The following is a 23,662-nucleotide window of genomic DNA, read 5'->3' as shown; positions in this document are numbered from 1 at the left end:
TTTTCGTATAATTTCATTTTAAATTGTAAATTTATGTCATTTTGTTAAAATATTTATTCTTTTTTAATGGTTCTTAAAACTTTAGTGATATTTACCATATGAGAGTTTGATATTCATTGAATATCAAAACCATTAGTTGAATTTTGATTTGATATTGCCCTAGAAGATCTGCCTCCATCGCTTCTTCGGCTACTCGTTTGCAGTTCCAATTCTCAGTTTTCGAAAATAGTTTTCCACTGACTTTATCCAGGTGGTTCTGAGCCTATCTCTCTTTTTTTGTTCAGTACGTCTACTAATCAGCACTTTTTTCGACGCTCTATGTAAGCGAAATCAAAATGGCTTAACCATCTCAATCTCTGTAATCTCATCACGTTTGTTTGTTTTTTGGTTCAGCTTTCATAAGTCGCTACCTACATTACTGTTGGGCTTTTAATTGTTTTTTATACTCCTTTTTGTTCGTTGAAATGATATAGGTGGTAAAAAAATGACTCTGTGTTCCAAACCTTCTTAGACCTTTAACAATTCAATGTCAATTATTTGATATTATATATAGTTTAATTCAGTTAATGTTGCCAGTGAATATTGCCTTTCACGAACTTCAAAGAAAAAAATCACCAACTATAAGATCAAGAGACCCACCTGAAAAATACTAAATAATTGTAGATTATTTAGTATTTTTATAGTAGATAGCCGTAAGATTTATACCTCGGAATCCAAGAGCAATGAATCTTATAAAAACTGTGCGATTTCATTGTTTAAAGCGCACTTAAAAAAGTTAAAAGCAAAAATTTGTGCGATCTTGCACAGGAAGTGAGACCCACCCCTTCTCGGGGGTGGAAAAATATATGGTGAAAATGACAAATGGAATCGATGTAGGAATGAATTCTTAACAAAAAGTGTCATAAAAAATATTTCGAAAAGTCAATACTTTCCGAGTTATTGGCTATTGAAATTCGGAATATTGAACGTCAAATAATAGAAAAATTTGACGTTTTTTGAAAAAAGTATATTGTACACTTTTAAAAGTACTGTACACAATCTTGAAAATGAAAAAAGGTTTAAGTCATTTGCATAAAAATTGACGGAGTTATGATAAAAAGAAAATTTATCGGACTTTTCTTTTCATGTTTTATTCAGTACAAAAACTGATGAATTTACCAACTAAAATTAATGCTTGCCGCTTTCCAATTAACTTTATTTAGTTACTGGCAACAGGCTCAAGAAGTTCTAACAGTTTCGGATAAATGTTTTTTGAAATACTTTTTTTTCTTATATCGTTTAAAATCATTTAAACTTTTATATTATCTTTTTTTTCTCTAATTGTGTACGCTCTTAAGATACTGCGAAGTATGAAACACGACACGTTTCGATAAGAGAAATCGAACGCAATGCTTAAATTTTTATTAAATTGATATTATAAAAAAGGAAATCATTTATATTTATCAAAAAAGCTAACTACATTTTTCAAAATGAAAAATCTTATATACTATTTATTTTTTATTTCCATCGAAAGTATGATAAACATCACGTGTACATATTCGTAAATACATACATGATGTCTGATTAAAGGTATACATATGAATATTTGCTTAGAATATACACAACAGACTGTATAGTGGAAAAAGTTTTGACCTAGTTTTAAAAACCCATCAAGTTACATTAAACTCAATTTGGAAAACGGTGTTGTACGAATATAATGTTGTGTATGCTCTTGTTTGGGTTAGCGGTGAATGCCGAATATATGGTGTTTGGTTCAATTACTACATGTATATAAGAATACGTGTTTCTATTTACTTTTTGTTCTTTTATTTTTATTCATATTTCCCCCGAAAGTATAGACTTCTACAATGTTACGAAAGTCAACGTAGAAGGGTGGGAGTGTGATAAATTAGTTTCATGATACCAGTCAGATACTCAGGTTTGACTGTATATTGTAGACAGTCAAGCCTGATTAAGAGAGAACTAGGTAAGCGAGAAAACTCTATATGTGAGACTATTTCACAGGTCCCGGACTTTGACCTCTATAAGTGAGAAACATAAATCTAAGTAAGGCAGACCTCTCCTGTACCTCTATTAGCCAGAAACGAATTAGTGAGAAACTTTTCTAAGCGAAAAAATTCACGGTCCCTTCAACTCTCTCTTAACCAGGTTTGACTGTATTATTTGTTTCCCGAACGTTTGGGCTTGCCCAAAACCCTTCTTTCGTTCAAATGAACTGAAATTCGGTATATACGGTTATACTCAAAACAGATCGATGTTCAGCCAGACTAATATAAGGAGTCTTATTTTACAGCCTGTCAAAATTAAACAAGAGGTTTGAAAGGTGTGTTGCTTGGGTCAGTGTCAATTATATACTTTTTGGGGTAACTAATTCTCAGACCCCCTTTTCTCTTATGTATATTACATGCTTGGCACTACTCCAAAACCCCACCAAACTAAACAAGCAGGTGAAAATCGATGTACCAGTTGAGTTAGTGTCGAGGATATGTCTTTTGGGGGTATCAACTTTCCAGCCCTCAAAAAAAAAAACCTTGAAAAATATATTTTTCTCTATTTTTATTTCAATAAAAAGAATCTAATAATGAAAAACGTTAAATGAGTGGGAAATATGACTTTAGTGATGGAGCTCTTTTGATTACCAGTTTTTTTTATTACCTTTGTATTATTGTCATGTCTTATTTTTCGAAACGTATACGTCATTTGTTATCCTTTAGAAATTTAAATGATTGCACACGAAAATTTTTCGAAATTATTTTCAATATTGTTATTTCTTCTATTTTTTTCGGAAAAAAACGGCCACATTTTATGTAATACATACATGCACTCGCAAGTCTCTAAAGCCGTCTGCACATAGAAAAAGAAGGGTTTTTTTTCAGCTACTGTTTCTTCGTATAGATCTATTCATTTCACTAACTACAACGTTTACTTCTCAGTACTGGCCGTTACTACTGTTCCCGAATATTTACACTTTATAAAGTTTTAAAACGTATTTTGAATATTTCATATTTCCTAAAAATATATGCACATACTATGCAAAAACGAACATATAAATGTTTGCTTTTATAGAAAATTTATGACGGGAGGTAGTAGTAGGTACAATGTACATACACTCTACCTATATTCAATAAAGTTTATCACATATTTTATCCAAAATATTTGTATTTTATATACTGAACCAACCAAACCAAATTCAAACATTCATTCACATGATCGACCGCCCTGTGGCAAAAAAGAACTAAAATACTTTACGAAAGTAAACTTTAACAATAATTTAACAGTTTTAGTTTACAACTGTATAAAATATATATTTATTATAAGTTTTTACATTTTAGGGAAATCTGTATGTACGTACCATACTTATACATATCACACGAACAGCATAACTTAAAACGAATGAACTGTTTGTGAGCGTAATGCTAAATTGTTAAACATCATTTGTTTCTCATAAAACAAAGTTACAAACGAATTGATTTAGAAATAAATTGGCTTCAATCAAAAATTATATTCGGTTTTTATATCGAAACATTTTATATACAAGTTTCTATATCCATTTCTATTTCTTGAAGGTTATATTTCTTGATTTAAAGTAGTGTGGTGACGATTGGAACATGCTCACAAATTTCGAAGAAAACTTAAATTTGTATTTGCAATAATTTTACATTGCCTTGTGAAAAAGTAGTTCTCTTGATTGGATCAAGATCACTCTAAATATGATCGGGTCAGGATCACTTATATCTAATTTAAAGTCTAAATTTTCTTATTTTAGAATCAGAAATCAAAAACTAATGACCGACTGAAGGTTCGATTTCGCCAAATTTAGTCAAAAAGAGTCTAGTTTCGACCACAGTTCCTGAAACGTGTTCATGTATTCTCGTGCGGCGTTTCGACTGATTTCGGATGAGTTTGTGGTTCGCGTTATCATCAGCTGAGTTCGCCGGCCCATTGACGAATTTTTGTTTCTAGTAGTCCTTAATATGTTTTGTTAATTAAAAAATAAAAAAAAATTATTTTTCACATAGGTACTTCAATTATTTTTTATTTCATTTCTCACGTGTTTACTTTCTGTATAAGTCAAATTTTAGTAGGTAAACAATACATTTTTTTACATTTAAAAATTTTGGGTAACCTAGAAAGAACGTCCTGTTTCGGTCGGACACTATCAAAAATAAAATCTATCGCTTTGGCCAAGTTTTAAAAAAATGAGAAACGGGTTGCAAAAACCACTTTGCAATAATCTAACAAAAGATACTCTAAAGCAGGTCATCTTTTATGATTCGATTTCTACGAAGCTACAGTTGGAACCAAATTATTGGAAAGAAAGGGCACGCTATTATCTGCGAATGTAGTTGAAGTTTGTGTATCATTTATCGATAGGATATAAATCAAGCAGAAAATTCGACCCAGAACGTTGTTCTAGGGTACACCAAATTAAGAATACAACTCGAAGTATGCTTTTTAAATATAAATTCACTTTCAACAACTGCTCGCTTTCGTATGCTGATGATCTGAATCAATTAGTAAAATAATTTTTCAAAAAGATCAGTTTTTCTGTACATTTTCTTGTCTAATAACCATCTCGTATACTTGGAATACATATCCAAACAACAGTAGTATATACAATAAGCTCAAAATGGATGTGTTATTTCATACTGCAATATACAACAATCTATGTACATAAAAGAAGAAATTGACTGGCTGATTGACTGACATTTTGCACAAAAATTCCTTAAATGACGTAAGAAATGTAAAAATTGTTATACGTGCTCATTGTTTGAGACAAAAGTATACTGTACCACTTTTTATACCATGTATATGAAATATTCCAAAGTATACTAAGTTTAGTCCCAAGTTTGTAACGTTGAAAAATATTTATACTACAAAATTTTGGTATAGGTGTTCATAAAATCATCTAATTAGCCTGTTTCAGTTGTCTGTCTGTCTGTCTGTTCGTCTGTCATCATGATAACTCAAAAACGAAAAGAGATATCAAGCTGAAATTTTATAGTGCACGTGAGGTCGAGTTAGTAAATGAGCAACATAGGTCAATTGAGTCTTGTAAACTGTTAGAGATAGAACAAAAGTTTAAATGTAAAAAATGTTCCTTATAAAAAAATAAACAACTTTTGTTTAAAACATTTTTTCGTAAACATTATTGTTTACCCGTAAGGAGCCCAAATTATGCGCAAATTGTATCGTATGTATTATATAGGAATATCAGATATATATGTGTGACATGTATCTATGTGTAATGCGACAGAGTAATCAACACTGTCTGTATATGGTATTTCAACAATTAACTCAGTCAATTGTTTGTTTTCACTTATTTTTATGAAAATTCTCTAACTTTAAGGAAGGAAATAGGGTATGTAAGAATGTATGAATGTATGTAACTGCTAGTTAATGAATACAATCTCGTTGAACTAGTCTATTTTTAGTGTTCACAGCCATCTCATTATGGGTTTATTAGGTGAAATTGTATATTTTAGTAATGAAATGTAAATAAAATCCTAGCTTTGAAATGTTACTATCTAGAGGATTAAAATTATAACAAGACATAAACATCAGTTTTACAAGTCACACTAATAATAAATGCACTAATTATTGTTATCACAAGTATCTTACATGTACATTTACTGTTTGATTTTTTAAAAACTTCCCACTCTAATATTTGTAAAACGGAAGAGAATGTCGTAAAACGCTAAAGCACGCATCGTCTCTGATTTAAGACAAATGCAAATACAGTATTTATTTTTTTAATAAGAAGACTGTTTGGGTAGCACGTTCTTATCCTTTGCCGGAACAAAATTAAATTTTGTTTTAAATTTTTTGTTCTTGGGTGTCAATTCTCGGTACCTTATGATAATTTTCCCGAGTAGAAATTTTAATCCGGGTCTGATCCAATTGGCCGTAGGTTCTATCCGGCTTGGATGTGGAAAATCTGATCAGATTCGGACAAGTTGTGTAACGCTTGAGTCGCTCCGGGCCAGAGCTGGTACACTCATCCGGGTCGGAGCTGGTACACTCATCCGGCCCGCATCGACTATGCTTTTACGGCCCTGATAGAGGTATTTTTATCCGTCCCGGATTAGTTCTCGACTGATCAAAAATTGATCCAATTTTTCTGAAATGACATCATGCTGAGAAGTGGTGGGCTGGATCAAATTCGGTTAAGATTTGTAACACTTGAGACAGTCACATGTTTGTTATTTCCAAAATATAATCTATCCAAAAAGGACAAGATTCAATTTTGCTTATATTACAAATTGATAATATTTATACTTCTTTAGGTGACAATAATATTACAATTACTGGGCAAATACTAAAAAAGAGAAAACCAATTTACAACTATCCATGTTCATCAGAATCATTAAATATGTGGAATGTGACTAGAAGAGATTCCAATATTATCACTTGTTCATTAACTAACATTGAGAAAAAAATGATTTGTATTGACTTAAGTACAAATCAAAAAGAAAAATTGTATGTAATTCCTTTACTTCATACATGAAACACTCGCAAAAAAATATTGTATTATGTTGACTTTGACATTTAATATCATAGCATACTTTGTTATTAAGTTATGTCATTATAATTAAATATAAGCATTAAATTTTTTTTGTATGTTTTTGTATATTTTGTGTATTTCTTATTCCGACTTTACTCAGGCTAACCTCACTAAAAATTAATCAGAATGGCACATTTAAGGCTTCATTCAGTCAAATAGATCCGGCCCGGATGAATTCAAATCAGGATTTTCTTATTAAGATCATACTCAGGCCGTCCTGATCAAATTCGGAAAAGAATAATCTAGTTAAGGCTCTAATTCAACTACATGACCAGGGCCGGATGAAACCATGTAACGTTTTTCTTATTCCGACTTTACTCAGGCTAGCCTGACCAAAAATTGATCAGAATTGCACATTTAAGGCTTCATTCAGTCAAATAGATCCGGCCCGGATGAATTCAAATCAGGATTTTCTTATTAAGATTATACTCAGGCCGTCCTGATCAAATTCGGAAAAGAATAATCTAGTTAAGGCTCTAATACAACTACATGACCAGGGCCGGATGAAACCATGTAAGGTTTTTCTTATTCCGACTTTACTCAGGCTAGCCTGACCAAAAATTGATCAGAATTGCACATTTAAGGCTTCATTCAGTCAAATAGATCCGGCCCGGATGAATTCAAATCAAGATCTTCTTACTAGGATTCCACTATAGTTATTTTGATCCGATCCTGACTGAAAATTCTTAATTACTTTTTATTCATCCGGCCCTGATCCGTCTTAAATCCAATTTCCCATGTAGTAACTGCCGTATTGCGACCGGACCCGGCCAGGGTCAACTTCCGGCCTGCCTGATTTGAATTTCTACTCGGGTTGTTAATTATTTTTCGATTAAAAATATAAATCTGTGGTAAAAATTACAATCTCAAAATTTGACTCTCAAGATTTTCCAAAGTAAAGTAACTTTTCGCAAAGAATCAGAATCTGCTAAGATATGTAAATCTAATATTTGTGCTTAAAAAACAGATTTTTTGCATCATCAAAACAAACTAATTTATTTAATTTTCGCTTTTAAATAAACGCCTTATATAGTTGAAAAAACAAAGAAATCACTACATCAATTCTTTAAACTACCTGTTTTGACAGGTAGGGACCACCACACGCTTTGAATTTTACATTACAATCAAAATTATTATCCTCTTTTTAAAACAATAGGTAAAGCCTGTTTTTTTAGTTTTCCCAGTCTCGCTAAGTTACAAATTTTGTACTCTTTGGATTACAAAATAGAATTTAAACAATTTATTAATTTATGTATTTTAGACTACCTTCCGCATGCGTAGCGGATACTATAGCGACTACAACATCTAGCCGTCGAAATTACAACTAATATTTCAAGACAATATTATTAATGTATTAAAGATAAGAATATCGATCCTAATGATCCGGGTGAAAATAATACTCGATAAGAATTTTTTTTGTGGATATCACTATGTCAGTACCTACGAGGTGAAACGCTATATCGTATACTGTATTGAGGAAATGGCAACATTAGTAATAGTTATGGCGGACGAGTAAATGCTGTATTGGCGCCAGGCCCATACTGCTTATAGTGGAATATTCAATACTGTTGTATTACTTACGCTTACAGAGATACCATATGCATCTGTCTCTATAACATCACAGCATTGTAGTAAACGCTATGCATTTCTTACTCATTGTATTGTTATCGCTCCCAATACAATAATTGACATGTGTCCAAATTTTCAAGATAATCGAACCCTTATCGTTATAATTAATCGAACAAGTAGGTTAAATTTGACTTCTAAGATTTTATCACATTGTCGGTTAAAATTGAAGTTAGTATAAGCGCGTTATTAATCAGCTAGTACGTACTTTTACGATTTTTTCGAAGTATTATAACGGAAGCTTTGTAGCAAATCATCCTATAGTGTAATGTACTTAGTATTAGTACATTGTCAGTACACTTAGTACTCATTGTACCTATCCTAGCATTGTTATCATCATGTTAATAAGGTATAAAATATATATAAAGTTTTAACTAAAATAACAATATGTAGTTATTATGTGCATATTATGACACAAAATATTATATGTACATATTCTATGTTTAACCTGTTTTAATAGCTTATTAGTTATTATGTGTGGTTTACTATGCATATATGTAAAGTTAAAACATATAATTATTTGGATTATAAATTTGGAAGTTAATTTAAATTTGGTATTTTTTTTTTTATAATGTGGTTTAAGTTTATATTTAGAAATTCGATTTGATATTTAAAGTTAAATCCTATCCTATGCGACATTGATGGGAATATTTATAAAAAAGGAATAATGATTATTTTAAAATGTTTCAAATTCTAAAAATAAGGAAACTTCTCGACGAGGCAGAGAGGTGAAAAGAACGTAGAATATGTGTAAGTTGTATGAGAATAAAATATTTTGACAAAAGAACAAAACTTAAATGAAAAAAAGCTTGAAAGGATGTACGAGCCCCTGTACAATTTTGGATTAAATGCTTGATTTTTTCTTGTATAAAGTTGGAGAAGTTTAAATAATTTTGAAAATACTGAGACTGGAATGCAATGATTGATACGGAACGTTCTCATTCGAGACCGGTTTGGATATTTTTTCCAATCCAAATCATATTATGATTACCTTTTATAATTAACAAATTATGTTTACCAAGTTGTCGATTATTATAAAAGTTTTAGTATTTGCTTTTTACTCTTGTGGGAATTTTTAATGTTATTCGCGTCAGTTGAAGCTTTATAACTTGTCTTTAATAGAGTCAAGTAATTTATTTTATAATAAAAATAGGTTATGTAGTAAAACTATTCATATTATAATGATCAACATTGTATGTATAAACTTTCGACGTTGAGCAATCAGGTATGACGATTGCACATGTATAGGTAAATGCATAATATTACCCACTATATAATTCTCTCTAGTTTTTTAATGAGATTTTGCTATTCGTTGTGTGCGTAGTCATGGTAGGGACAATAAAATAGATGCCAGCGCTTCCAGTGAAAAATTTTGGCGATAAAGGAGGCTGTTATGGCTAATTTGCAATTCTTTACATGTAAATGTCATAGAAAATGTCAAATTAAAATTAGTGAAAAACACTAATTAATTAAACTTAATGCATTGTGCATTAATTAAACTTAAAATTGTGAAAATAAGAAATCAAATTGCACAAATATTATTTTTCGAATGTAAGTTATCATAATTATTTATTTAAATTTGTGAGGCAATAATATAAAATTTTCAATGTAAGTCATAAATGCAATCCATACAATTATATATGCATCCATACAATTCTATAATTCAAGTAGTGTATCGTTACCATGGAAACGCCTCCAATAAAACTCACACACGGCGTGAATAAGGAATTTTTATTTGTAAAAGCGACTCATTTTTTATATGTTTTCGAGATTTTATAAATAAGTGTATGAGTCCGATTAGCACTTGGTTGGGTAATTTTTATAATGCGTAGATATTAAATATATTCGTTAAATTAAAATTACATAGACTTTGTATTCTGTTTAAAAAATCTCGCAAGTAAGGATATCAATTAAAAAATCTCGCAAGGGGTAGTAATGCTATAAATAATTTTTTTCGAAGTTTATTGATGAATCTTTATCTGGTCCATCTATAATCATCATTTTGAACTATAAATTAAAGAATTCTGTAAAAATTTAAAATAGTAAATGTCAAACAAATCATGGCCAACTATTCTGATATACTCAATGAATTATGACTATTTTTAACAAAATTGAAAACTTTGTATATCAAGAGAGGGTGAAAGCTATAAAGCGGTGGCTTTTACTTTTAAGCCCAGTGAAGCAGGCGGGTATCAATCTAGTATATTATAAATTCTTCATAAATAATATCAATTTTTTTTATATAAGTTATTTTCAAACATACTACTTGAAAATCTTCTAAAAAGTAACTTTCTCTTTTATTTTTATTGAGAAAAAGGATTTTATTTTCACATAAACATAATTTTTATTACATAATTCATCTCATGATATGCCTTCCACTTTACTTTACTCTTCCACTCATTTTATTAAAACAAAAAAACTTTTTATTTTTAAATTAATATTGATTTTAGACATTTTTATACCATCAAATAGAAGCTTGGTAATAAAATTGGATTTAGTTTTCTTAAATTTAAACAAAAACAAAAACACACCTGGGTTATTTACTTATAAATCATAAAAGTTTAATAACCATTAAATTACTCTTGAATAAAATTCATCCAATTTTCCATACGTATTGTGTAGGTATACGAATATTTGTTCACATGTATGTATGTATCATTCATATCTACGCTATTTTATAAAATACATGAAGCTTTAAACGAAAGTTTTTCATGTGAAAATCAATAATATTTCACTATCTTATCGGTTATATTAATTTTATAGTCTTTTGTGTCTCGAGACGAAAATTGCATTTTTTTTTTAAAATTTGGTTTGGGGAAATTAGATTTGATTGTTGATAATTTTGTGATGTGCATACAGATAGATCAAATTTCTTAAAATTTTAAGGGTAAATGGAAGATTTTTTTTAATTTTCAGTTTTTCAAAAACCAGGTCTCATGTGTTATTCTGAAATATATATTGCTGAGCAGTTTCATTAAAAACGCTAGTTTTAGCGTGAAAGCGTAACAAACAAACATGCTAACTTTCGCATTTATAATATATAGAGATATTCAAAAAAATCAAGTCCTTTACCGAAAGTTGCTAATGCTCGTATTTTTTTAATATGAAAAATGAATTAAATAATTAAAGAAATTAAAAACCCGTCGTTCAGTATTTTACGTAGTGACTTTAACAGTTCGGATCCATTATTGGAAAGATTATTAGTGTCCCGGCACTAAAAAACTCTCTTTTTACATTTTTTAAAACAATTTATTATTCCCTATTTTCAAACAAATAACTTATGCTGGTATATTTTTGGAATCTGCTTTTAATTTCCTTTATTTTGATACTTAGCTCAATAGGCTTAGTCAATTTTTTTTTTATAAACGTAATACTATTTTATTCCAAAAATCCGCCATTTTGTCTTCAGTTTTAAAACAGCTATCTAAAGACACTTGGGTTTTTTAGATGCATATAACGATAACTTAAATCGTCGAAATCCCTCGATCGAATACACAGAATATACGCGCGAAAAACATAACCACTCCTTGACTGTCGGGTAAAAAACGTTTCAGTAATATGCTATGTAAGAATCTTCTGAGAATAAGATGAAGCATGACTTTTCTTATTTAACCGTAGGATATTTCGAAAAATTAATTCTCAAATTAATTTTTATAATTTTTAAAGAAAAATGTAGGTGGGCGTGCACATGATAACAAAAAAAAATATTTGGTTAAATTTATTTAAATATTTTTTGTATTTTTTTTTTATTTTCTTTATAAATAAACATTCACCACCCACCTGCTAAAGTTTTACCTATGCTAAAAATAAACAAAAATGTACTTTTCCTTCCTATATAATAAATTTATTATCGTGGGAATAAATTTATTCTTAACGCATTTTTGCTGTGTTTGTATACCAAATAATTTAATTTTTAGACTTTTAGTAAATATTTTTCTTTGTAAAGAATTTTTCATATCACTTCACAAACACTCTGCAGTTTACGTACATTCACCTTTTGTTTGCAAATAATCTGCTTTACCTACATTTTTTTTTTTTTTTTTTTGATACTTTTTTCATTAACATATTTTTACCGAATATTATTAGAATAAATTTCAAAACTTGATACTTTTTAAACAAAATCTTACCCTCGTTGGTAAGTATAAAGTTCAAGTTGTATAAAGTTCATTTTCAAGTAATCAGTTGTGAGTGAAAAAAATATTACAAGGAAACAAGCGTTTTAAGAAGATTTGAAAATATACCGACATTACACAGTAACAAATGCATGGCGTTTATTACAATTTTGGTATGGTATATGGCGTTATTTACAATACTGTATTGTAAATAACGCCAAACAGCATTGTAATAAACGCCATGAATTACCGTGTATAATCATATCATAATGAATAAGTTAATAATAGGGAATATCGATGATTTCTTTTGTGTTTTGCTTGAATAAAAGCTGATTCATGTACCAAACAGCAGAGAAAAATTATTTTTCGAGTAACTATAAAAAAACAACCAAGATAAAAACCATCAAATATTTGCTTGTATCTGTTTCTGTAAAATATGAATTTAGCATGGAGTTATTATGACAAATAGTATATGACGCCAACTATTATGCCAGTACTCTCTGTCAAATACTTGTCTAGTAAGTAGTTTCAATTGCTTTTTAGCCTTGTAACCGGATATTTTTGCTTTTTCCTAAACAATAAACTATGTAAATAACTCGAAAATGACAATGTTTTTTACTTACAATGGAAAATTTAAAAAAAATGAATTCCACCCAAAAAAAAAAAACGTTTAAGTTAAGAACTTTCAAAAATAAAGACTTTAAAATAGGTTTGTGTAAAAAAATTTCAAGTGCAACCATAGTTATCCATCGATTATGAAAAGTGATCTGGCGCTCCGATTAATAGTTGAACTGAGTTTAACCTGAAGTTATGATCACCAAAATTGAAGTTATGAAAAGATTCAACTTTTTTCTTCAATTAAGTATTGAAGTTGATTTTATTAAAAGTGTAAGAAAATATATTAAAAATATTATCTGAACAATTTTTAATTGTTCATAACTCTATTATACAATCTTTAAACTTCTGTGTTAATTAACGTAACATGATACAATTTTATAATACCAAAAAGTTTCTTATTCTTTATAATTGATGAAAATTTTAACAATACGTTGAGTATTGTAGAACGAAAGTCATTTTCTAAAATTTTCTTTAATATTTTTGTATATAAAGTAATTAATAACATGTTCTATTATTTCTTCAGATCAAGTAAGTTAACTGTTTATAAATTATTTTTATGAGGCGTGTCTCGCAAAAATTGCGATAAAACGAAAAAAAATTATTTTAGAATTGAGTTAAATTAGGTTAATTTAGATGCAAAACGCAAAAATATAACTAAACCAACAATTTTACTGTAAATATTCGAGACATATTCGTGGCTTTACAAAGAATTTCTCGCTGTCGTTTGATACCTGGTTTTAAAGGTAAATGTAATCAATTTAGTCTAAACAGTAAAAATCTGTCGAATGTAGAATTCATTATTCTGGTAAATTTTCTTAATATAATTCTTAAAGTACTCACAATTGAGAAAAAATGATAGTTTTTAATAAGTAATTTTCATTTTCTATAAATTTCCTTCTTATAAAAATAAGCTCTTATTTCGCTAAATTACATCGGATCTAAAATATTTAATGGAACTTTCTCCTTAGAATTATATCTTTTCACTCTGATATTTTAATACTTTGGTTTTTGGAACCCTATACAAATACAGTATACAAAATATATATTTGTATATATACACAGAAAAAATAAAACCTCCGTTTTCATATTCAGACTGTAAATTTGTACACATTTCTAGGGAATTCAATAAAGAGGGATAATTGCTTCTTGACCAATGTTCAAAAAAAATATGTTTATTATACAAAACATATGTTTGTCGAATTATATGGAAATACGTGGACTTTTTCGGAAAATAGAACAAGTAGTTTAAAAAAAATAGTCATTTTTACATAATAATCCTATTTTCTCTTTATTTATTTCCATTTGTTTTGTTCAACCATTTCAAGGTTATAAGCTCATTTTCTATGAGCTGTGAATTTCTTTTAGTCTGCAGGACAAAGATAATTAAATCGTGATCTTGGTTTTGCTTTTTCTCATTTGAAGGTTCTTTTTGCGACATCTAAAATAGTATCAAAAATACTACAAAATTAAAAAAAAAATTCAAGAATTTAAAAAAAATTTGGACTACATTTTTTTCCCTATAATGTAGATATAATTTTGTCGCGAACAGAAAATCATTATCATCTGCTAAAAATAGAACTTGTTTTCAAAATTTGAAATAAGCTTCAAACAATTAATTCTACTTGAGTTAATTAATTAACCCCTTTATTTATCAAACACCCCTTTGAGTGACCTTAGTAGTACACACCGTTTCTATCGTTAAAATTTCCGTAGCGACTGCGTAAACTTAACCTCTGATGTTCTATTGATGTTCTATATCACTGCAAAGAAATTGTAGCTTTAAGTGGAGTAAATTTACAGATAACTTTCGAAAAATGTTGTTTTTTTTTCGAAAATTTGTGTATAATCAAAGCTGCTATACAATTAACCACACCTTGTTAAAAAAAATACAAAGCTTATACCAAAAGAAAGGAAAATGTACAAAATGAAAATCTACAATCATTTTTCCACTGTATAATACTTTAATTAAAGAAAATGTTCGTAAGAATTTCTTTCTACGAAAATACTTGACATAAAAAAATAAATAATTCTACTTAAGTATTTTCTGTGTTTTTTTGAAAACGAAAAAAATAGTTTTCCATTAACTTTGTCATATAAGATTAAGGATTTTTCCGTTAGTATATTTTCATCTGCTTCTATCCGTGTATAATATTTAGACAAAAGAATATTTCAGAGAAAATGCGTAACATTTTTTTTACTTATGGTCTTAAGTTCGAAACATAAGGGATCGTTTTTTCTTTCTAGTGATCCGTATGAAATGGATAATCTAGCGTTAATAATTTGGACGGATTTCATATAGTATTTTATGTAATCCGTGCATTTTTTGTGACACTGAGTTTACTTGATGAACATTATCCAACAGCCGTATAATATTTAAAAAATTACATCCAGAAATCGGGCTCGGAAACAATAGACCTCGATTGCTTTTGTGTTTGTAACAAATAATAAGGATTGAAGGTCCTTTGAGGTTGTTTCGTAAAGAAATAAGTTTATGCTCTTGAAGAGACTGCAAATCACAATTCAAAAACTAGATCCAACAATTTAGTGAAGAACTATAAACGAACAATAGGCTATTTGACTGTATGAAAAGTATATTGTCATAATTGGTAATATCTGCAGAGTATTTTACTCGAAGGTTTTAAGTTAGGTTAGTTTAGGTTAGAGTGACTGTCCTGGGATGGGCACACTTAGACCATAGGGTCCGTTGTGATACCAAAAAAGGGTTGGCCCATCTCTGGCCACTACTCTATGAACCATTTGGAGCTGTTTAAGAACACCAGGAGTGCTTGACGTCGACGGACTGGAGGTCGGAGAGGTCGTCAAAGAGAGGCTGGCTCGAGTAAGCCATCTTCTCATAGCAAGAGCTGAGCAGTGACAGAGAAGAAAGACATTATCTACTCCTTCTCACCACTGTGACAGCTCCTGCAGTAGTCATGATACACTACCTGGCCCAGGCGTTCAGCATCCCTTCCGCCCAACAAGTGTCCTGTAATAGCCGCAGCAAATTTGTTAATAGAGGCCCTGGGAAGTGATATAAGATCTTCGGAACGCCTACGATTGTACTCAGACCATATCTGTCTTTCCAAGTCTTTTAATTTTTGTAATTTTCATTGCTCATTAAATAATAAAATTTTTCAACAAAAGTTTCAAACTTCATTAACAGGCTCAGATCTTATACTGAACCTTTATTACAATACCCGATGTACCACACTCGAAGTACAATTTTTTTTCCACTTTTCTATATGAAAAAAAAAACATTTAAGCTGTTAAAATAACCCCTCGTTATACAAATTTTATTGTTTATACTTTATTTAATCTAAATCATTATTTAAATTCCATACATTTACAATATCACCCACTACGATTCTCACACATATAAAAATGAAAAAGTGATGTCTTTAGCGAAAGAAGGTGGTAAGGGATATTGTTAGCGTAGGGTATCATCATCATCATGATCATAAAAAGACAAAATCCATTGTCATTGTAAATGGAATATCGTTAAGGGAATGTTGTGTTATGGAGAAAAGAAAATGCTTTTGAATTTTTCTCTCATTCAAATTCTCATTTTGGTTCTACAACTTATGTTTTGTTATTACAACCACTTTTGTATGCTTAAATGTTTTAAAAATTGAAACGATCTTAAAGAACTAGTACCTGGATGACCGAGCTTTACTCGGTATTTTTTGAGTTAAAAAGGCACAAATTTTATCACTAATATAAGAACCATTTAAAATGTCTCTACACAAATAATAATTTGAATATCCCGGCAATGTACTTTATTTCGTCGCCAATCAATATCAGGAAGGGTCATGTTTTGCCAAGTGTCAATTTTTCCTGAAAACACGGATAAAATGACATTTTCTAAAAATGAAACCCAGCTAGATCGATTTTTCCAACATCCCAACATACGTTTGCGCAAAAAAATTTTATTGCGCCCTTTTGTATCATCTCTATATTATAGTGCTAGGATTAATAATACCATATTTTTTTACACCTCTGTTCCTAGTATAACTTGGTTTTTTTCAGATAGTATGTGTCCAAAAAGAATTCCAGTAAAAAATTAATTATTAATAATATTAATATTATTTAATATTTTCTATCGGCTATCTTTATCAAACAGCTTTTTTTTGTCATAAATGCCCATTAACCATTTATTTGGTAGTTTTTCTTGACAGCTGCGAGAAACACAAAAGTGAATCAGTGAAAAGGTCTATTAGGCTTGACAACAGCTTTTACCCCTCAAATTTTGTTTGACTCAAATTTTTTGAACTTAGAAGTACACATCATCCAACGTCACATATTATTTAAAGATTTTCTTTTGAAATTTTATTACTTCACTTTTTAACGCTATACAAAAAAAATTTTTTCTATACTTTCTTCATAGTTGATATCACTCCTCCATCTTGTGTATTGTTGTATTTATTTTTCTATAATTATAAATTTTTTTTATTGTTAGATTGTTTTAATTTCCTTGAATTTTTAATTAGTTCTAAATTTTTTTAATTTTGTTTTCGCTTTAATTAAAAAAAATTATGTAGTTCAATATAATTAATTATGATTTATTTTTTTAAATTTGTTTTTGACATTTGAAATTGCTAAATATTATGCCATTTTATTTGTAAAACATTTTTGTAGTATAATTATACCTACTTTCTTGGTGTAATAATAAAAATCAAGGTTTTATTATATTTTTGAAAATGAATTTTTTAATAGTTTTATTATCAGTTGATTATGCAATAGAAACAAATATTATTGTTTAACACTATTTAAATCCTAAAATTGATTATAATTAAAATTATTGATATTATGGTCTCAATTTCCAGGTACAATTCAGTTATATATTTGTGTTTTGTTGAATACTTGCCGGTGTTAAAACCAGCAATTATTGAATACTCATGATATTATTGCGCAAATATTTACACTTGACGACTTGACGTCCATACGATAAAAATTTTTGTGTGAATAAATTGATCATGATTGTCTTACTCTAGCAAATGGATTTGAAATAAGTTTTCGTGGTAATTGCTCCAAAATATCACCCCTCGTAAACGATTTTATCCGAAATTTGAAAAAGTACTCGCTCAAACCTCGAAGGTAGCCCGTTTTATGTATTTTTGGGTGAAAATTATCCTTGCAATATGATTTTTATCGATATAAAAGAAAAAAAAATCCCCTATTTTTCAAATTTTCTTAACATTTCTAAAGTTAATAAATTTTCTTAAATTCTTAATATTTTTCCTTATAATATTGATAGTCTAAGATCGCAATTAGGATCGACTTTCACCAATCTGTTTACCGAATGAAAGTTATATTTTATGAAATATAAAATATTAACAAATATCATTCCAATGGGTTGCCTAAAAAAATGTGGTCAAGACTTTTAGTGAAATTTTTGAAAGACAAACTTTGAATGAAATTTTTTGCAAATACGGTTTTTGCTATATTTTGATTTATGTCAAATAAAGATATATATATATATATATATATGATTGTCCACAAAATATCAGTAAAAAAATAAAGTTTACAAGCTTTCCAAACTTTGATATTTTTATTAAAAGTTGTCTTGACCATATTTTTTTAGACAATCCACCACAGGGATATTTGTAAATATTTTACATTTGATAAAAAAAACTTTCATTCGGTAAACAGATGGGTGAAGGTTGACCTTAATTCCGATCTTGTACTATGACCAGACTATATTTATTAAAGCTAAATACCATAATTAACTATGATGACTACATTATATTATAATATTATATTAACATATAATTAATAACATAATTGTTTGATTGAACAATGTAACCAAACAGATCAGAGAATGTTACAATAATTATTGAATGGTTTCTGTATTTGTATTTGTATTGTTCCAGAAATATGTAATTGGTGCTGATAAGAAGGTATATATGTATAATCGACATATGCCGTTGATATTTATTGGTGGCTGTCCACGTTCTGGTACAACATTAATGCGGGCTATGCTTGATGCACATCCTGAGGTCAGGTAAGAGATCAAATATTATTACCAATATTATATCATATGTTATTATTATTATTGATATTATTTCAAAGATCTAACACACTATGGGGTCTTCCAATAAGAGAAGTATTTTTTAGCTTCAATATTTTAGTACAAAATATCGTCCAGATGCCAACTACAGCTTGCTCTTTGCAAGCCTTAAGTATGTCAAAATTTTCAATACACCAATTCTATGAATTTTTCCTTAAAAATTGATTCTAAGGTCTTCAATTGTTTGTTAATTATTCAATTAAAATCAAAGAAAATACTTCAAAACAAAGAAAATAATAATATATTCACAAAAATAGTCATGGAATATACATACTATATTAAGTTTAGTCCCAAGTATGTAACACTTAAAAATATATATGCTACGGAAAAAAATTTGTTATAAGTGTTCATATATATATATATATAAAAGTTCCTTATCCTTTACAGGATGTTGGAGACCACATTTTTCCACTTGTCTCTATCCATGGCTGTCTCTTTTAATTCATAAATGTTGGTGATATTTGTGAATCTTTTAATTGTAGAAAGCCATGTTGTTCTTTTTCTTCCTCTTGAACTCCAGCCTTCCAATTTTCCAAATAAAATTAGCTTTTCGAGATCAAATTGTTCGCCACGACATATATGACCGAAAAAACCCACAATTCGTTTTTTAATTTCCGTCACTAAACACCTTTTGTAATTTACACGAGCAAAAATTTCTTCATTTGTTAACATATCAGTCCACTTTATTTTTAACATACGTCTAACACACCATGTTTCGAACGCGGCTAGTCTTTTTTCACTGACATATTTAAGCACCCATGTTTCACAAGAATAGAGTAAAGCGGACCATATATATGTTTTTAGCATTTTAAATCTGTTATTGAAATTTATATGTCGATTAGTTAGATAAGTTTTTAATTTCATAAAATTGGTTTTAGCAATTGCAATTCGTTTTTTAATTTCAAACAACTGATCATTATTGTAGGTAATAATTTTCCCCAAGTAACTGGTTTGGTTTGGTTGGATTATTTTATTGTTTTTGTAAACAATATTTACGTTAAGCTGCACAGGATCTTTACTAAATACCATACACGATGTTTTTTTAATGTTAAGTTTTAAGCCATACTGTTCGCTAACTGCAGCCACCTTGGAAATGAGAGTTTGCAATTCTACTTCACTAGAACTCAATAATACTGTGTCGTCTGCGTATCTCAGATTATTCACTCGAACTCCGTTAAATTTAACACCAATATCCAATTTTTCTATAGCCTCGTTGATGATGTACTCGGCATAAACATTGAAAAATATTGGAGAAAGAACACATCCCTGGCGAACACCTTTTTCAATTCTGATATCCTTAGTGTTGCCACACCCAGTTGTAACTTGAGCTGTTTGACACCAATATAATTTTTTTAAGATGTTAATTATTTTTTTATCATTACATAATCGGCTAAGAATATTAAAAAGAATATCGTGTGAGACGTTGTCGAATGCCTTCTCATAGTCTATAAAGCAAGCAAATACTCGTAAATTGTTTTCGATGGCGCGCTCCACTAAAATGTTTAAACAGAAAATGGCTTCACGAGTACCCACTCCTTTTTTAAAACCCATCTGAGTCGGTCCTATTTCAGCTTGTAAGCTCGTATTTATCCTTCGTAACACGATTTTTAAGAAAACTTTAGTTATATTGGATGTCAAACTGATAGTTCTGTAGTCCGAACATTCGTTAGCGTTAATTTTCTTTGGCAATAAAATAAAGTTTGATTCAAGTAGTATTTTAGGAACATCTTCTGTCTGATACATTTCATTACATAAATTTTGAAGTTCACGCATGCTACTTGAATCCAAACACTTTAAATATTCACCAAAAACTCCATCTTCTCCACAGGCTTTACGCACTCCAAGTTCTTCAACTGCTTTTTCAACTTCTTCTAACAATATTGGTAGATATGGAGAGTTAGTGGTATTTTCCACCAGCAAAGCATGACGCGTTTGATCTTTGAAGGTGTGTTCAACATATTCTTGCCATCTATTGACAATTTCCACGTTTTCAGTTAAGATCTTGCCATCTTTATTCCTTAAATTGCCTTTTACATGTGTACGTGATATTCCACACATGCTCTTAATTTCCTTATGCAATTTATGTGGATTATTAAGTTTTCCATACATATCTATATTGTTGCATTTTTCATCTAGCCATGCTTGTTTTGCTTTCTTTATTTTGTTTTTGATTTGTTTGTTCTTGAGTTTATATTGGGTAGCGTTATTTTTGAGTGATCTTCTTTCTTTCATTAGGGTTAATATCTCTTCGGTCATCCATTCTTTTTTCTTTTCGATTTTTTGGTCGACTAACACTTCCTCAGCAGCGGATTTGATTTTTGTAATAAAAGACATTAGTCTTTCATTTAAATTCGATTCATCGCTAATATTCTGATTATATTTCTTAAGATTACTTTGGAAAACATCACTCCAATTTACATCGCACAATTTTTCCAAATTAACTTTTTTATTGTTTTTGAGACTCATTTTAGTTATTTTGAATTTAATCTCCATTCTGGCACTCAAGAGAGTGTGATCCGAATTAATATCAGCTCCAGGTAGCGTTTTAGTATTTTTTATGGCGTTCCTATATCTACTGCTGATTAATATGTAGTCGATCTGGTTCCTGATTATTTTATTTGGTGTATCGCCAGGAGCCTTCCATGTGTATAGTCTTCTTACAGGTTGTTCAAACCAAGTATTCATAACAATAAGTTCATGGGCGTTGCAAAATTCAGCTAGAGTATCACCTCTTAAATTTCTTTTGCCAAGTCCATATGGTCCGATCGCTGGTCTATCTTCACCTTTTCCGATTTTTGCATTGAAGTCACCCATCACAACAGTACAATCACGGTTATTTGTTAGAGCAATTATATTTTCGAGCCTGTTGTAGAAGATATCACTTTCCTGCTTAGAACTGTCAGCGGTAGGTGCATATATTTGAATAATATTAGTAGACACGGGTTTTGTATTTAATTTTATCATAATAATGCGATCGGAGTCATAAACAGAACCAATTATTTTAGATTTTAACCGATTGCTGATTACGATTGCAACACCTCCGAAATGAGTTGTCCCCCCTGAGTACATTATGGTGAAGTTTTTTTTGGAAATTTCTCCTGCACCAGTCCACCGAACCTCTGATACACCTAGTATATATAAGTGTTCATAGAGTCACCTAATTAGCCCATTTCCGGTTGTCTGTCTGTCCGTCTATCTGTCAACACGATTACTCAAAAAGGAAAAGAGATTCCAAGATGAAATTTTTATAGCGTACTAGTAAAAAGTGAGGTTAAGTTCGTAAATGAGCAATATAAGTCAATTGGGTCTTGGGATGTTCCTTATAAAAGAATAAACAACTTTTGTTTAAAAACATTTTTTTGTAAACATCATTTGTTTACCCACGAGGGCACTAATTAGGTGCAAATTTTATAGAATGTATTAATATGGGAATATCAGTTATGTGTGTGTGTCTATTTAAAGTTGGATCTTTTTTTATTTACGTGACATAATACTATACATGGTATTTCAACAATTGACTCAGGCAATTGTTTGCTTTAACTGGCTTCATTGTAGAAATTTAAAGAAAAAATAAATGTAATCCTGTTAAATTTTAATTTTCAACAAAACATTATGAAATTCAAAGAAAACTGGGTGAAAACTGCTTAGAATACGAACAAATTTGACGGTAAAAAAATCCTTTCAGCGTAGTTTTAGTTTTAGACTCTAACTTCAGATTCAAAGTCACTTGCAATAATTAAAATACCTACAGGGTTTTTTTTATTTTTTACCCCGACGAAGGTGACTAATTATCATAATTTCCCACTAGTTTTAAGCTGTTTAACATCAAATTTAATTGAATAATGCGCCTTCTAAAAGACATAAAGACGTGAACTTAAAACAAAATTTAATTGAATGATACCTTGTTAGGTAGCAATTTTCAAATATATATAATGTACTTAGTCTCGAAATTTTAGCCCCAAAATAATTTAATTTAAAAAAAAAATTCAAAAAACAAGAGAAATGCTTTCATTCTTTCTAAAAAAATGCATTCATTCAAATTCACATTCTTCGTAGAAAGATTTGTGTAAAATAAGTAGTTTGCAAAAATACGGTTTTATCGCTCAGTTCTATCAAATAATTTTAACATTGATTTTACTATAATAATGTAATTGAAATCACGTATTGAACTAGTAACCTTATCTCTCTAAACTAACCCATACCACCACTGGCATACTATATTACTATGTATTATCGTGAGTCGTAACACACGTAACCGCTGTTGTCTGATAGTGACCCTTTAAGTTCTATTATATTATAGTTTGATATTTGTGTAGCTAGCTTTAAGACATTTTCTGTTGTTGACATTATGTTTGAAAATATCTGATGCGATGATAAACATATAGAATACAAGATATTATATTATAAAATAAAATATAATCTGTTTGAAAATTTATACAATGACATCGTTATTATTATTACGATTCGATGACAACAATAGAATTATAATGAGGTAGTATGTGGATCTTAATTTTGAGCCAAACATCTAAAATCAAAATACTACGAAGAATCCTTAGGGTAAGTAACAAAAAAAAAACTGGTTTTGTTTGTAGTAGCTAGAAAACTCAAAGTTCACATTTTTCTAGATATTTTACCTAGAATTTAAGAAAAATGTGTGGGGCCATAAAAGGTAGC

The 23,662-nt window shown here is 29.6% G+C and overlaps 1 protein-coding gene across 4 annotated transcripts in view; it reads left to right on the top strand.

The window, feature by feature from the left end:
• Positions 1-23,662, top strand: part of LOC123295290 (protein-tyrosine sulfotransferase) — a 226,710-nt gene that overhangs the window by 97,716 nt on the left and 105,332 nt on the right. For all 4 annotated transcript variants that reach the window (XM_044876580.1, XM_044876578.1, XM_044876579.1 and 1 more), the window contains one exon: positions 18,792-18,922. In XM_044876580.1, coding sequence (XP_044732515.1) covers positions 18,792-18,922 — 131 coding nt within the window. The remainder of the gene's footprint in view (positions 1-18,791; positions 18,923-23,662) is intronic.

This window comes from Chrysoperla carnea, chromosome 3 (assembly GCF_905475395.1).
Source record: "Chrysoperla carnea chromosome 3, inChrCarn1.1, whole genome shotgun sequence".
In the NCBI taxonomy this organism is placed as follows: Eukaryota; Metazoa; Arthropoda; class Insecta; order Neuroptera; family Chrysopidae; genus Chrysoperla; species Chrysoperla carnea.
Note: the sequence above shows the minus strand (reverse complement) of the source record. Positions and strands in the feature narration are given on the sequence as shown.